This window comes from Cucurbita pepo, chromosome 4 (assembly GCF_057944985.1).
Source record: "Cucurbita pepo subsp. pepo isolate OVF chromosome 4, ASM5794498v1, whole genome shotgun sequence".
NCBI classification, from domain to species: Eukaryota; Viridiplantae; Streptophyta; class Magnoliopsida; order Cucurbitales; family Cucurbitaceae; genus Cucurbita; species Cucurbita pepo.
The window spans coordinates 7,301,933-7,319,066 of NC_141801.1; the positions used below are offsets into that span (position 1 = coordinate 7,301,933).

Sequence of the window (17,134 nt, forward strand, 5' to 3'; positions counted from 1 at the left end):
AATAAAAACTCACTTAGAAAATATAATATTAAGCAAAAAGGGCATAAAGAAAAGAATCTATTAAATATGAAATCTTATTATTCAAAAAAGATTTGTATTTTATAAGAAATATTCAATACAGCTTCCTGTAATACTAATATTTTTAAATTTTTTAGTAAAGCTACTAAGCAAACATGTATAAATATATGCCCAACAACAAGAGAATTACACTATAATACAATTTCTTAAAAATTTCTAAATTAAAAAAAAAAAAAAAAAAAAAAAAAAAAAAAAAATCCAATTTAATTATACTCTAAAAATTCTCCTTGTGGAAATCAAATTTGGTGGTTGTTTTCCTAGAAAAGTCTTGGGACAGTCTCCTTAGCTCTCCAACCAATCCTTGTGCTCCACAGTAAAACACTCCTGCATTCACATTTCAATCCAATTATACAAATGAGTCGTGGGCATTCGAGTTACGACTAATCATGAGATCGTTTTAGAACTGGAGATATGATTACGAGGGTGCGTTTTGTAATCATCTCGAGATCATAGAATCAAATGGTAAATATGTAAATTTAGCAAATGCTTACCAACTCGTTGATCTGGATGATTAACAGCAACATGCTTCAAGACATTGCGCCAGTTGGGTCTAGCAAAATGAGTCTTCACCCTTGTTCCCGACACGATATCGACACCATTCTTGGCATGGTTGAGATCTTGGAGCATCGTAATGAGGGCAGACCGAGCATCACCCTCTTCGTAAACGCTGGTGCAGTAGTTGTGCAGTTCAATCACTCTGTCTCGGTCGTTCTCAGCAACTTCATCCATGACACCTCTAAACCATTCGAATGAGCCCTGCTCTCTGGTGACCCAGTAGAAGTAAGCTCGTTTGGTGACAAAGGGCTTGGAGTTCTTATCAGCAACGCCATTTTCAATGTCTTTCTGTTCCTTGATGTTGTTGAGTACATCCTTGACAATGCTGATCAGCGGGGTGGCACCGATCCCGAGCCCCACAAGAAGAAGAACGTCATATTGTTTGTAGTCTTGAGCTGGAGCTCCATATGGTCCGTCTATCAACAGCCTTGGCAACCTGATTTTGTTGTTGCTTTGGCGCATGTCAGCTCTTAAAAGACCACTTTGATCAACAGATGGAGGCTGACATATCTGATTGACAGAGAGGGCAACATTATTGTATTTAAAAATCAAACTTCAAAACTTTAAAAGCTTTATGTTTATGAAATTTGATAAAAAAAATAAAATAAAATCTTTAGTCATATGAAAAAAATTAAGCAAGTACCTTGGAGAAAATGTTCTTGAGCTGCAAAGTCCAGTCTCCCGCGGTGCGAATGTGAATGCTCAAGTAATCATCCCCTGGAGCAGATGTAATCGAAAATGGATGCCTGCAACAAAATTCAATCACATCCGTTAATTCCAATCAAACCAATTATCATGATGATCTTCATTGATCATGATGATCATGGTGATGGAGAAGATCAGACGGTGTAGGATTTACCATTGGAAGGGAGAAATAGCAGAACAGTTCACATATATGTACTGTCCACTTGTGTACTTGAATCCTTGAGGCTTTGACATTTGCAATGCAAGAACATTTCCAGGATACACAGCAACCTGAGAGTTTCATTTTTTCTATCAGCATAAATTCATACTTTTTTCTCGAGAAAATTTGTGAGTTTTCTAGGCAAGCAAGAAAAAAGAAAAGGGTGTAAGGGTGTAGACCTTTAGAATCCTCACTGTTTTGTAGCCCGATCGAAATGCACGAATCAATCTTTCGCACGCGTAGAGCAAAACAGGAACAGCTAGATACATCCATGTCTATATTCGACAATGAAACAAAATGTTATTTGGATATAGTTTGGTTACGTTCTTTGTTTGTTATAAAGTTCGACAAGATCGAAAAAAACTCACCGTCTTTTTGTACCATTCCTTGGAGAGGTAAAGGTAGTATCCATGGATGATGAAGAGGACATAGACAATGACAAAGAGATGGTGAGAGTACCAAAAGGCATTGAAGCCTGTGAGTCTCTTGATGGTTTTTGGGAGGTTCAGGCGGTTGCGGCGGAACCATGGTTGAGCCAAGGTGAATGCTATGATCATTAGCACCACCATCACAACCCCTGTCCACCCTTCCGTCCCCTTCACAAACCACCAGTAGTTATTCGGTCGCACTTCACCGAAAAATGGCTTCATTGGTTCGTATTCGGCATCGGTTGCATGGAGTAGCTTTGGAAAGTCACAGGTAAGATGTGCTCCAGCATGTAAAACGACTCCAATGGCTATCCCAACAGCAATTACCTAATCCAAGCAAATGCAAATTCATGTTCTTATTAAATTTAATTCTTCCCAACCTAACCACTTCAGCTTTCGAGTTTCGAAACGATAATGATGGACGATAATACATTTTAATCCAATATGCATACCCTTAATGCTCCTCAAATGTGAAAGTTAACAAGTAAGCTAGTAATATCAAGGAGGAATCCAAAAACTTAAACTAGTTAGAATATATTTAATCTTTTATGCCTATTCTTAACAATATCAATCAAAATCCAAACATTTCATTTTGGTTTAGATCACATTTTGGTCCTCAAATTTTCAAGTTTGTTCCATTTTGGTACTTATTCAAGGACAAAACGAGATATTCTAAATGTTCATGGACCAAAACAGAACATACAATAAAAGGAAAGTGACAAAATGAGGATTTAAACCAATAATTTTCCAAATCAAACTCAAGCAATTGAAACCAGCAATAACAGCAACAAAAACAAGGAAAATTCAGCAGAGACAAATGATCAAACACATGGCGGGCAACAACAACAACAAAAACATAGTGTCAAAATGAGGATTTAAACCAATCGTTTTCCAAATCAAACTCAAGAAATTGAAACCAGCAACAACAGCAACACACATAAGGGAAAATTCAGCAGAGACAAATGATCAAACACATGGTGGGCAGCAACAACAACAAAAAAGAAAAAGGTACCTTATGGAAGTTGACATTGTCATCAAAAGGGACAACACCACCAAGCTTGGTCTTACTCCGAAGCCAAGTGATAGTATTCCTACAAACAGGGAGAAGGATGATGGCCATGTTGAACTTAAGGGTTTCAGCGGCACCTTTGGCGGTGGTGACACAATAGCCCATGATATGGAAGACGGCTCGTTGGCGGTACTGGATGAACTTCCAAGCAAAGAGAGCAGCGCAAATGGCAAGCCATAGAGAGATGACCCAAATGCGCTTCCAATTGTCCTCGACGAAGTAGCGGAGAGAGCGATATGCGCGCTTGATGGGGTTGTGTTCCTTTGTGGGGACGAGCTTTTGGCTTAGTAGTTGGCTCAGCACGCGGCTGTCTGTCACGCGGTTGGGCGCTGATGCTTGGTTTGGAGCTTGTAGAAGTAGCATCTCTAAGTTATATAGCTGAAATGCCCACACATGGTACCCAATTAGTTACATTTCCATCCAATTTGTCTACATCTTTAAACCCGTTCCATGTAAAGCTTAAAAGTTGTCGATCTCTAACCGTGGTTCCTAAGGAAGTCTAAATCTACTCTAACAGATATTGTCTTCTTTGGACCTATCTGACAGATATTGTCTTCTTTGGACCTCTTCTCTCGGGCTTCCCCTCAAGATTTTTAAAACGCGTCTACTGGTACGAGGTTTCTGTTAGCCGAACACAACTCTTACATCTAACAGATATTGTCTTTTTTGGACATCCCCTCTCGGGCTTCCCCTCAAGATTCTGTTAGTCGAACACGACTCTCACATCTAACAGATATTGTCTTCTTTGGACATCCCCTCTCGGGCTTCCCCTCAAGATTATGTTAGTCGAACACGACTCTCACATCTAACAAATATTGTCTTCTTTGGACATCCCCTCTCGGGCTTCCCCTCAAGATTTTTAAAACGCGTCTACTAGTACGAGGTTTCTGTTAGACAAACACGACTCTCACATCTAACAGATATTGTCTTCTTTGGACCTCATTTCTCGGGCTTCCCCTCAAGATTTTTAAAACGCGTCTACTAGTACGAGGTTTCTGTTAGCCGAACACGACTCTCACATCTAACAGATATTATCTTCTTTAGACATCCCCTCTCGGACTTCCCCTCAAGATTTTTAAAACGCGTCTACTAGTACGAGGTTTCTGTTATACGAACACGACTCTCCACAATGGTATGATATTGTCCACTTTATGTATAAGCTCATCACTTTGCTCTAAACCTATGATCATTTCCTAAATTAGCTGATTTGGGACTGTTTCCACACCCCTTATATGAATGTTTGTTATCCTCCCTAACTTATGTGAAAAATTATAGAAAAATAATGATATATAAAAAAAAACAGAATATAAATTTTAATTTATGGGTAAGAGTTGAATTGTTCATTTATTAATTTAAACTATATACATTCGATATTTTATAAAATTATGAAAAAAAAACTATTGATATTAAAATTTTAAAAATATATAATAAATTACTAAAATTTAATTTAATTGTTTTTGTGTAATAAATTAGAGATTTATTAAGAATATTAAAATTTCTTGGACAAACAATTGATATAAATGCTATTGATATAATATTTAAAGAAAAAGAAAACCATGAATTTAATATTTTTTGTTTTTATTTATTAGTTGAATAAATGTTAATGTTGGGTGATAATATAACTAGATAATTAATATGATGTGTTTAGAGTAAGGTCAAAATAAGTAACATTTTAATAATTTTAATTTTATATGGTATTAAAGAAATGTTATATATATATTATAAAGATACAAACCTCAATATATCCAAGGTTGTCAGGGTCCAACTCTTCCATGATTAAAGCAGCATATTCTTCAGCATCCTCTTGGATTTTTGATAATTTATTAGCTGAAGCACTTAATGCAATTATCTGAAATTACAAATAAATAAATATTTATATTATAAGTTTAACATTTTCATCATTTAATTAAGAATATTAATAATTTAAATGTTTCTATAATATCTTTAAATTTTAGATGAAAATTTTTACTATTTTGTTTTTAAAATACGGTTTAAAAAATATCCTTTTAAACCTTAAAAAATTTCATTAAAATACCATTAAACTTTTTTTAAAAGGTTAAAAAATACCATTAAAATTTTAGCATTAACACTCCTTATCTTTATAAAACATTTTAAAAAAAATTTACCGTCAATATATGAATAAATACAGTTCGTCGACATTTCATAGATTATTTTTAAATTTTTAATATTACATTTAAAGTTTACGAGAGTACTTTTGAAAATGGTAACAATAAAGATAATTTTGATTTTTTTTTAATTAAAAAAAAGTTAATATTAAGGATAGTTTTTAAAATTAAAAAGTATTTTAAATTTTTTTTAAAAATCAATCTTATTTTTAAAACAAAATGTTAACTCTTTCCTTAAAAATTAACAGTAAACTTAGTTTTGGATTTTTTTTTTAAAATTTAAAGATATTTATAAGATTTTTTAAAAAAATTTAAAGAATTATTAAAACTTTTGAAATTGAAGACAAAATACAAAGTTTAATCATATTTTAATTAATTTAGTCTTATTTTTAAATAAGAAAAAGTAATTAATATACAAAACAAAGAAATACATATATTTAATATAATTGAAATAAAATAATTGGTGATTATTATTAAACAATATATATCTTGACCTTCTCGTAGAAAAAAATTTCACCATCAATTTAAATTAATAATTTTTATTTATTTATTTCCAATTACTTTTAGAATATATATATATAAATTTATTATTAATTTTCTTCCCTCCAGTTACCTCTTTGACTTCTTTTCCAGTAATGCGACCATCGGCATTCTTGTCCACCCTGCACGATCGTACCATTTGTTAGACCAGGCTCTGTTTCAGCAATCTCCATGGCCAAATCCATTCTAGTGAGAGAGAAGAGAGGGAAAAAAGAGATTCATACATATCGAAGAAGATTTGAAGCCTAGCATCGAAGCTTTCGTCGATTATCTGCTCCCAGAATTCACGCAGTTCCCCTTTGGTTATGGAAGTTGAAGTTATGCCTCGTCTTCTAGCCAACGCGTCGAACAACTCGCCGGCGAACTCGCTCGACTCCATTCCTGATCCAGCAACGAACCAACAATGATCGGTAAAATTTCAATCATTGGTTTGAATTTGAAAGATTTTGAGAAAAATGTGATTTATAGTTGTTTATACCTATGCATCTTGCGAACAATGACTTCGGAAGCTCTCCATTAATGGCGAGTTCGTTAAATCGATTATCAATCTCTGACCAGGCTTCACTTCCGACGGATTTGGTCATGAATCGAAGGCCATTTAGGGCACGGCTGGCACCGGATTTAGTTCTGTCGATTCTATTGAAGCTTTTTGAGGAAGTCATCCGTTTCAGTTCCTGCGATACTTGCTTCAATTTGAAAGACAATTGAGAGCCTAGCGTAGGGCGCTTGGTCTCGAGTCGGCTCGCTAACATTGCCGTCTCCGAATCTCCGCCTTTGATGTTCTGAACGGAGACTGTATCATCGCGAACATCTAAGGTAATCTCGACGTACTGATCGTCGTCTTTGATTCTCATAGTGCTTCTTGTGCTGCTGCTGTAGCTACTGGTTCTTTTGTAGGCAACAGAAGGTCCTGTCAATGGTCCGCTGAAGGCAACTCGTTTGGAGCTTCCTGTGCTCTCTGTATCTGACCATGAATCACCAGGTTTGTTCTCTTGGCCCTCCATGGTTGGATCTGAATCTGAACTCTCTGATTTGTTATATGCACTGTGAGATGCACACCAAGTGTTTGTTGTTATGCCTGAGATACAGAAACGTTAGAAATCATTAGGCATCAAGATGCACACCAAGTGTTTGTTGTTATGCCTAAGATACAGAAACGTTAGAAAACATTAGGCATCAACCAAACAATTTCAAAAACTCTCTCAAAGGGTAGTTTGGGGTTTTCAAATCTTATTACAAGCTACAATAATTCCAACACCGTTCTTCCCAAGAAAGAAAACGAATCGTAGGATGATTGATTCAGTACTGGAATAGCTAGCGAAATGGATGCCTAGAGTTGTGACTAAGAACAGGAAGAAGGAGAAACAACAAGATTAAAAAGAACACCAATGATTTCAAAACAAAGAAATCAAGAGTGGTTTAGGAAGAAAAACATAGAGAAACAGAAGAATTTGTTTGAATTGAATCTAAGCTGACCTTTGGAGTTATGAGTTCCAGATTAGGCAAATCTCTTTAGTCGTCTTTGGTGGGGAAGAACAGGTGAATTTGTTTGAAGCAGAGGAGAGGAGGAGGGAAAGAGCTTTATAGTTGAGGATGATTTGGAGGCTGAATAAGAAGAAGAGTATTATTCAAAGTTAATGGGTTCAATCCAAGGGGCGCATCTGGGTTGTGTTGGGGGAGAGAGAGTGGGGTTGTTGGGCATCAAGCTGTTTTCTTATTACAACAAGAGCATCCATCCACACACATGGTCAATCTTGTCAAACAATATTACAATATTAATAAACTGGGTAGACAAACAAAGAAGAAATTAGCCCCAAACCTTTACCTTTGGCCTTCCTGTGAAACTCATAATGAACTCACTAGATTGGGAAAATATGGTAAGTTTTGAATAAGACTTTTGGTTATTGTTGAGAAGTTTAATACCCACATATCATATACCCATATCCAACACCTCCCCTCGAACAAAATACGCATCCCTTTAATCGAGACTCGACTCTTTTGGATTCTTAGTCATTTTTTACTGCCTTCGAAGAAGCTTGAAGTCTTTTTCTTGGTTCTTGACTCCTTTTTCTTTTGGAGTCTTTTGTTCGACATTTGAGGATTAGAATATAGCTCTGATACTATGTTAGACGAACACGAACTCTCCACAATAGTATGATATTGTCCACTTTGAGCATAAGCTCTCATGACTTTGCTTTGGGCTTCCCAAAAGGCCTCACACCAATAGAGAGAGTATTCTTTATTTATAAACCCATGATCATTCTTTAGATTAACCGACCTGGGATTTTCATCATCCAACACTACTTAGGCTTTACATCTCATTCAACCTTACATTTTCTTTTACAAAAGCTTAAAATTTATTTCTACTAAAAAGATTGCATATAAATTATTTTTCAAACTGGAATTATAGATTAATTTTGTCTTTAGTACATGCATTAAATTTAAACATGTAAGAGTAAAAGACGATTGAAATTATATTATTATTTTGTTTCTATTGTGGATTTTTTCTTTTTCTGTCCATGTTTGCATTTGGAAAATGGGTTAGAAAGTACATTTGTGGATCACGAGACTTCATCTTTATTTTGAATCTCTTGAACTTTATTGTTTGAGAACTATTAAATCTTAATATTACATGATAAAGTAGATTTGTTTATATTTATGGTGAATTTCAAACTACTTTTTTAAGTTATAAAATTACTTTTTTAAGAAAACACTTTCTGTCTTATAATAGAAAACATTAATTAAAGTGCTTAATAATTGATAAAGCTATTATTTAAGTAATTTTGGTAAAAAAAAGAAAAAAAGTCTCTCTAATTTTTTTTAAATAGTATTACCCTTTTGTTTGGATATAAAACGTTAAATTTATGAAAATGCTTTAGATTTTGTTTTAATAATATTCATAAATTTTAAAATGCTTTAAAATATCTATTTTCTTTTTTAAATACTATTACCGTTTTGTTTGGATATAAAACATTAAATTTTTATTTCAACAATATTTTTAAATATAAAAATCTTAAAAATACTACTTACCTTAAAAAAATATGTCGAATTTTTGTGAGTTGAAAAAGAAAATCTAAAAAACAAAACCTACAATTTCTAACGTTTTTTTTTTCATTTTTAAAATTTTGAATATTTATAATTATTATAATTATTTCAGTAATATTTTTAAACATAAAAATCTTAAAAATACTACTTACCTTAAAAAAATATGTCGAATTTTTGTGAGTTGAAAAAGAAAATCTAAAAAACAAAACCTACAATTTCTAACGTTTTTTTTTTTTTTTTTTTCATTTTTAAAATTTTGAATTTTTATAATTATTATAATTTTCGATTATAAGTAAATTTGTTTTAATATGAGTAAATAAACCATGAACTATTTAAAAAATTATATTAAATTACCAATTAAGAAGATGAGGGAAAATTGCCCAAAAATGATTCCTTAAATTCTATCTTTTAGTATAGCCGTGAAAATAATAATAATAATAATAATAGCTTTGTAGTCTTGAAACACTCCATAAGACATTACATACTCTGCCCACATGTTTGTTTGTATTTGATTAAAATATTAGGTTAGTTAGCTAAGAATATCACTATTCAATGAAGATTAAATATCTTTGGTCCTATATGAGTCATCTTTTTTTTTTTTTTCTTTTTCTTTTTTGTCTCATACTTTGAAATTTTGAATTTTGTTTCTTATGTTTCAAAAGTTCTCAATTAAAAATTAAGTGACATGATATTTGAAAGAAAAAGCTTATCCAATAATGTATTATCACATGCCATTTCAATTATACCATCCAATTATTAAATTTTAATGGAATTTTTTAGTTGAGATTTATTTCTTTTTTAAAAAAGTTGAAACATTTAGTCCCCATATGATAATAATTTTATTTTATTTTGTGTGCTTTATGAGTATGGTTTTAGTTTTTCATCTTTTTTTTTTCCCTAGATTTTATTTAGTTTGGTGTTGTATTGATGTATTGAAATTAATTACAGAAGTTAATTAAAAACAATATATGTGGTTTAACCATTAAGAAATGAAAATTAGAGCATTCAAAACCATTTTGTTAGTGTCAATGGTGGAAAAGTCAAGATAATATTAAAAAGTTGGGATATGAAAAGATTGATTTGATGAATGAGAGGAAGAAAAGACCATCTTAGAGAAAACTAAAAAGCTTTGAGAATGTAACAAACCATTGCTTTCCAACTTGCTTACCTACTCCATAACTAAAATGCATCATCATGTCAAATGAGATTTTTTTTTTTTAATGATATGTAAAAAATTGACAATTTAGTCCTTATCATTTCCCCTCACACTTTTTCTTTTGAGGAATCCAACCCACCAAAAGTAATTGAATATAATTGGATACCATGTTTTTTTTTCTTTTTTTAATTATTTTTCTTAATCATTTTGGATAATCTATTTCGAAATTAGATAATTATCCACAAAGACAGTTCGATTCCTAGAATCTTATGATATTTCTTTTGAGATTCTACATCAGTTGAGGAGAGGAATGAAATATTTTCATAAATGTGTAAAAACTTCTCTTTAATATATGCGTTTTAAAACTGTGAGGCACGTAACGGGTAAAAGTGGACAATATCTACTAGCGGTGGGCTTGAATTGTTACAAATGGTATCAGAGTCAAACACTTGGCGGTGTGCTAGAAGGACGCTGGCCCCAAAGAGAGTAGATTGTGAGATCCCACATCGGTTGGAGAGAGAACAAAACATTTCTCATAAGAGTGTGGAAACTTTTCTCTAGTAGATGCATTTTAAAACCGTGAGGGGATATGTAACGGGCCAAAACAGACAATATCTGCTAGCAGTAGGCTTGAACTGTTACAAATGGTATCAGAGTCGGACACTAAGCAATATGCCACGAAGGACGCTGGCCCCCAAAGAGGGTAGATTACGAGATCCCACATCGGTTGGAGAGGGAACAAAATATTTCTCATAAGGGTATGAAAACCTTTCTCTAGTAGATGCATTTTAAAGCTGTGAAGCTGACAGAGATACGTAATAGGCCAAAATAGATAATATTTATTAGAGGTGAGTTTGGAATGTTATTCCTTACCATTTTAAGTTTCATGTGTGGTTTTTGATTTAGAGTAAACTTTAAATTTTAGGTCTAATACACTCATTTAAATTTTCGGTTAATTATCATAAGTAACATATAAAATTGATGTGGTTGACTTTCTATAGCGTTGTTATCCGACCGTGTACATTAAAATTTGATTTGATTTGTTTATAAGATTTAAAAAGCATTTACAAGTGTTTGAGGATAAGGAATTTGAGCTAGTTTGACAAGTTTGAAAACTATGTGAGAAAGAACTATAATGATAGATGTTCTATTTGAAATTTCCTAATAGTTGCTTTCTAAGAATAGACCATTTAACAAACCAAAAGACTACAACAAAAAATAAAAATTGTAAAACATTATTAAAAAGTATTTGAAATTTCATTTTAGCTTATTTGTTTGCTAGCTTCTGAACTTAGTCTTACATTATTTTGTAGTCATTAGGAATGGTGAAATATCTGTTAGTTCAATGAATGATGCACGAAAATTTGGTAACCTTATTCTTAAAATATCTATTAGTTCAATGAATGATGCATGTTTGGGAGAGTGATTTGTTCGAAAAGCTCATTTTATAGCCGAAGGACTCATGGAATTAAATAAAAATATTATTTATTTATAAGAACATTTTACTGGTGAGTAGCTATCATAAACAAAACTAAAAACCAGACAACCTCTAAATCATCAAATAATCTTCCCAAGATAATGTTCTTTAATTATGTATTCATTATCTTCTTCTTAATTAGCTAAGGTAGGATATTGTTCGTATCAACAAAAACTATATCCCCACCAAATTTATAGTTGAACATTCTTCCCAAAACTCAAACATTATCATCCAATTAATATCTAGAAAAGTTGATTATTTATACTTTTAAGAGGCAACTATGGGTGGCTCAAAAATTCCAGACATGTTGCATAGTGGTGAGTGGCAGGCCTACCAATATAATTATGGTAAGAAACCAAACAATTAATTAATTAATTAATTAAGGGTTTTGAAATTGATAACATTAAATAATTAGAAAGATACACAAAAGATTTGGTTTTAGAATTGACTTTGTGAAAAGGTTAATGGGTTTTATATGGGAGAGTCTAAGCAGCCTCCTGGTTTCAATTATGAAGCCTAAAAAGGATGACCAAAAAACAATTCCAAGTAGAAGCCACTCTCTTTGACCTTATTGTGGTGGGTGGTGGGTGGTGGGATTGAATATATATTCAACATATGAACCACTACACAATAACAAACAAAAAAAGATGTTTGAAATCTATTTGGATACACTGGAAAAACCATTGCTTTTGGGGAAGAATTCACTCTATTTGATTTGGGTTGTTTTTCATGTGTTTTTGTTTTCTTGTAATTATGACTTGTGGCTTAAGTTTGGTGTCAATTTGATTCAAATCCGTGTTACTTTTGAAGAAGGTTTCGTTCTTGATTTTTATATGTTTGAATTTATGAAGTTTGAGGTTATGTAATTTGTGTTCGGATTGAAATGTTTGAATTGGGATTTATGATTATCGTGTGTTGATTCAGTAGCCGTTTGGGTCAATGAACAAAAAGTAAAAGACTTAGAGAGAATGAGTTCAAACTATTCTGATTTAATATCTTAGAGTTATTTTTTTTAAGCCAAATGAGATGTAATAGTCCAAAAAATAAAAAGATAAAAAAAATAAATCATAAATAAAGAAATAAAGAAATAAATAAAAATAATTATAAAAAAAATAGTTAAATAATAATAATAATAAATAAATAAATAAACAAAAATACAACTTTTCCCCGCCACTCTCCACTAACCTCTCATCCCTGTCCACAATTAGTTCTCTTCAACCCATCCTTTTACTGCAAAAAGAAACAAAAAAAACAGCAATTATCCGGTTTACCTAAGAAAAAAAAATGAGAATGACTTTTATTGAGTTGAGATTCACCTGAGAATAGATCTGATTATATATTAAATCTTCTTTTTCTTTTATCATATTTCTTTTTTAGAAATCACAACCAGTTAGATCTTTATTAAATTATGATTATATATTAAATCTTCTTTTTCTTTTATCATATTTCTTTTTTAGAAATCACACTAGTTAACAAAATTTGTTAACAGGAAACACGAAGATAAGGAAAGATTTGAATCAGAAACTAAATATCAATCATTTATACTCATTCTAGTAAATGAATAAATTAAAAATAGAATGACGAAGAAAATTTGTTAACAAGAAACACTAAGATAAAGAAAGATGTGAAAACTTAGATCCACTATGATAACAAAATTGAGAAGCAACTAGTAAATACAGATAAAAAAGGAAGATTCAGGAATTAAAAACCACAAACTAACTATGGAGAGAAAAGTACATTCAAACTCAGAATAACTTGAAATAACTCTATTACATTTTTTTACTTGAAATAACTTTATCTACTTTTTTTTTATACAAAAGTAACCATGGATATAAATTAGAGAAATAATTTTATAAAGTTCAAACCTGAAATTGATGTAATGGGCTCACATAGGTTGACTTGGATTTCAAAAGACCGAATCGAACTTTCATTAACGATTTATTCGTGACAACAACTTAAGTTAACCAGGCTAGTGATCTTACTATCGGCATGGTTATATTTGATGTTGACACGTGTCTGTGGTTCTACACGTGTCATATAACTGATATGTGTGAATTATCTGTGAATCGGTATGCTTATATTATGTTTATGTTATATTATAATATGTGAATTGTATGATAATAATTATGGTACGATGTGTTCAAGGATATGTTTGAGATAGGATACGAGAAGGATGCACAAAACGAAATCTAACGTAGGAGTAAGATGTGTTCATGAAACGTTAAGGTTAGGTTACATACCAGAGTGCTATGAATAGGGGAGATTGATGATAGAATAGTGTTAGGATATGAGTTAGGGATAAGTTTGTGATAGATTGATAGAACTATAGCGTTCGGATACGTTTTTGTGATGGTATGACTAAGGTACATTCACGAAATGATATGACTATGATAGGTATAAGAACGTTAAGGCTATGATAAGTTAGGGAACGGTATGAACACGAAGTGTTTACGATATGACATGTTTATGATATGATATATTGTGATGTGATATGTTATTTTTAGATTGTTTTGTGTGATCATTGAGATAATTGTTGTATGAATTGCACGTTATGGAACGACATGTTAAAGGCATGGAGCGTTATGTTATGTTTTCTAAATTGTATGTATACAGTATGTTATGAATGACATGATATCACGATAAATGAAATGAAATGTAACCCGTTAGGATTATGTATGATACATAGACTGAAAAATGAGAAATGACATGTTAAACATGAAAGATGATAGCGGGGTTATATTCAAGTAGAAATGTTGGGGACCTCATGCATTATGTGTGCTCATCACGAGTGTACAGACGCGTACATCCAATGGCAAGACAACGATCGTTATGTTTTGCATATCGCTGTCATGACGGTTACTAGTTCTAACGGGTGTCCGGCCAAGGGAGCGTCCCAGTGTATTCTCGCCCGACATATAAGGTGGCCCATCGGTGTGCAAACTGACTGGTGAGCCCATACCCACACGTATGGGCTGTGTGTAGAGTATATGGTACACATCCAAATTACCTGTTAGGACAGTACCGTAGAAAAATAGATTGAAAGGATAGGTCCCGTCATTGCATTCACATGTTCTTGCATTTAACCCCCAATAGTGAGATTACTTACGGAGTATTTCTTTAAATACTCAAGCTATGTGCTACTACATATTTCAGGTTAAGGCAAGACATTCCTGTATGGCATCACAACTCGAGACCATGGCACATGCATAGGATAGTGGTATTTATTTTCTTAGACTTAGGTTAAAATAGGATGTTTTTAACTTGAACGCTTATTTATTTTATTTAGTCTTTTGTTGTGTCGTTTTAAAGATGTTTTCGAAACACGTAATTCCATGGCTGTGTTTAAGATAAGTGTTATGTTTTATAGAATTTAAATAAAGCCTTTCGCATTCAATGTGTATGGTACGTATACAGTAGTGACCTTAAATTAAGTAGAAAATTTCGGATCGTTACGGTTTTTATATACAATAGAAACACTTCATTTTAAGACAATTATATGTGTAGTACCAAGTCCGTCTTCTAGGACCGGTTTACAAAATTACTGCGTTAGCCTTGATCGGTTTCTATACTCATTAGAAACACTCACTCTTATGAAACTACATATGATGTCTCAAGTCTCTTTCGAGACCAGTTTACAAAATTGCCACAGTAGCCTTGATTTGATTCTGCACAAAATAGAAGAGCTAGCTACCCATGTGGACCCAAGTCCCTCCTTATGATCGGTTAATAGAATCGCAGCGTCAGCCTTGATCCATCTCCGTGAAATTAGGAAGACTTTTAAAATATAACCTGATCCGTCCAACCTGATATATATGGTGGAATCAAATTGAGGATATCAATGAGGTAATGTGAAAAATTAGGAAGAAAAAAAAAAAAAGAAAGAAAAGGAAAGGAGAGAAGGAAGTTAGGGAGTTCAAGAAAAGGTAGGCATCGGTACCCATAATGGTAAAAGGGGAAGTAGCCAATAATTATGTACACGAAATGCATGAGGTTCCTATAGTTTCTCATCTGTTTGTGACACAACCCTAAAGTTCTGTTCACATATTACTATAAGTAATATACGTGCAATGGTCTTCGTACATTCTTCATCATTAACACTAACTAGGGTTATGTCCTAAGAAAATCATCGTCATAATCAGCATGACATTTAAAACATGCATTTCATCTTAATATGAAAATAACGTCATATTAAGGAATTTCATAATCTTACATCTTACATGGTCATGTTGTCATGCATCATATAAAAACATCATATAATATCATATGGCATTATCATATAACTCATTCACGTCATCATACGTTATACATCATACATTATCATATAATATAATCATAGCATCATAAATATAAAACATAAATGACACGAGTAGGGGCTACTAGGCACATGTAGTCATACATTAAACAAGTCGTCCAACCTATCCGATAGTAAGGTCACTTACTTGTTGGCCTTAGCTGATGTTTCCCTAAATTAGAGTACGCTTGTCTTCTGTTCCTCAAAATTGCTCCAATTATCACCACTAGTCGTTTCCTATTAAGATGTCCATCTCATTTCGTTAGTATTTCAAAATTCTAATAGAATTTAACATGAATTTGTGAAACAAGGCATTATAATAACCTCAATTACCTTAATTAGAATCAAAATCAAATTTGGGAGGGTCAGAATGGTGAAAATTGGACAAAATACCTTTTATCGAGTTGGGGGACTAGTTTTTGAGCTGCGGAACCGAACTGAAGTTAAGTCGACTGAGTCGTGTAAGCTGAGAGGATTTTTGGTTGCATGTGTGACACGTTGCGCAACGAGACACTGACGCATGTGTAGGTCGAGTCGGGTTGAGGCACGGGTTGCTGCAGGCGCAGGTTGCTTGGGTCGAAGATGTGTTTGATGCAGGCGGGTCTTGGCTTTGTAGATTTGAGCTGAAGCTCGATTGTTACTTGGTCACCCGACTCGGATTAGTATCCAACCAGTAAGATCGTCTTTCTCACCCGATTTTCCTATTTCTCTATCCTCCTTACGCACTAGCTCGACATCTTCCTCTTTGATATTTCGTCTAATTGTGACTCCATTCTAGTGTGTCTCCCACTCTCAGGACGTCCCAAGTCCTTGTGAGTACCTAAACATACAGATATGTTCAGTTTTCAAACTCCTGAATTCAGATCTCGCCGATGACGAGAGGGCAACGTTACTGAAGGCACGAAGCATGAAAGACTTACCTTCTGTATGCATGCCGTAAATGAAAAATTGGTTCAAGCTTGTTACTATGTGAAGCTTATGTTTTTAAGAGTGAAAAAGTAATTGTGACTGCTGGGATTCGAGCCCAGGTCTCCACGGCCACAACGTGGAATTCTCACCACTAAACTACAGCCACACAAGGTCTTCTTAGATTTTAAGCCTCAATCCTAGAAGTTTCACCCTTGTTTGGTGTATGCAAGTATCATAGTATGAGAAGTTTTCCCCTTTTTATCCTTCTAAATCAATGGGGTGAAATTTGGTTATGCCGCGTTACGTCCCTCCAAGTAATCCATGCTAGTATTAGTAGCACCATACATTTTGGTTATGCCTCATTTGACCCGTCCGTGCAAGTACTGGTAGTACCATCGTCAAATTTATTTATATGCATGAGAATTGTAGTAATTACCTCTCTCTGAGCATGTGAATTATATTGGATTGTGTGATGTGGCCTTGAGAATAGTTGTCTGTTGAACACAACTCTTGGTAGGAAACACTTGCAATCCAAAAGAGATTACAAAACACGCTC

General features: G+C 33.2%; 1 protein-coding gene, 1 long non-coding RNA gene and 1 other non-coding gene across 3 annotated transcripts; 1 reads left to right on the plus strand and 2 right to left on the minus strand.

The window, feature by feature from the left end:
• Positions 1 to 58: 58 nt before the first annotated feature.
• Positions 59 to 6,704, minus strand: RBOHB (respiratory burst oxidase-like protein). The gene is made up of 11 exons (XM_023674456.2): positions 6,179 to 6,704; positions 5,925 to 6,081; positions 5,774 to 5,822; positions 4,770 to 4,883; positions 2,978 to 3,412; positions 1,906 to 2,292; positions 1,717 to 1,812; positions 1,493 to 1,608; positions 1,277 to 1,379; positions 570 to 1,143; positions 59 to 402 (listed from the first exon to the last, which is right to left on the minus strand). The coding sequence occupies exons 1-11, from the start codon at positions 6,702 to 6,704 to the stop codon at positions 293 to 295; spliced, it is 2,667 nt and encodes an 888-aa protein (XP_023530224.1). The 3' UTR covers positions 59 to 292.
• Positions 5,972 to 15,216, plus strand: LOC147792979 (uncharacterized). Its single transcript, XR_015420709.1, has 4 exons — positions 5,972 to 6,110; positions 6,259 to 6,516; positions 6,598 to 6,682; positions 14,532 to 15,216. It is a non-coding gene; the product is annotated as an uncharacterized LOC147792979 (long non-coding RNA).
• A 1,456-nt stretch (positions 15,217 to 16,672) lies between these two features.
• TRNAH-GUG (transfer RNA histidin (anticodon GUG)) lies at positions 16,673 to 16,744 on the minus strand. Its single transcript has one exon. It is a non-coding gene; the product is annotated as a tRNA-His (tRNA).
• Between the last annotated feature and the right edge of the window lie 390 nt (positions 16,745 to 17,134).

Coding starts and splice junctions, on each gene's coding strand:
- RBOHB (XM_023674456.2), bottom strand. CDS start 6,704: ATGGAGGGCCAAGAGAACAAACCTGGTGATTCATGGTCAGATACAGAG. Junction 6,082..6,178: donor ATTGTTCGCAAGATGCATAG/GTATAAACAACT, acceptor TTGCTGGATCAG/GAATGGAGTCGAGCGAGTTC. Junction 1,144..1,276: donor TCAAGAACATTTTCTCCAAG/GTACTTGCTTAA, acceptor TCTGTCAATCAG/ATATGTCAGCCTCCATCTGT.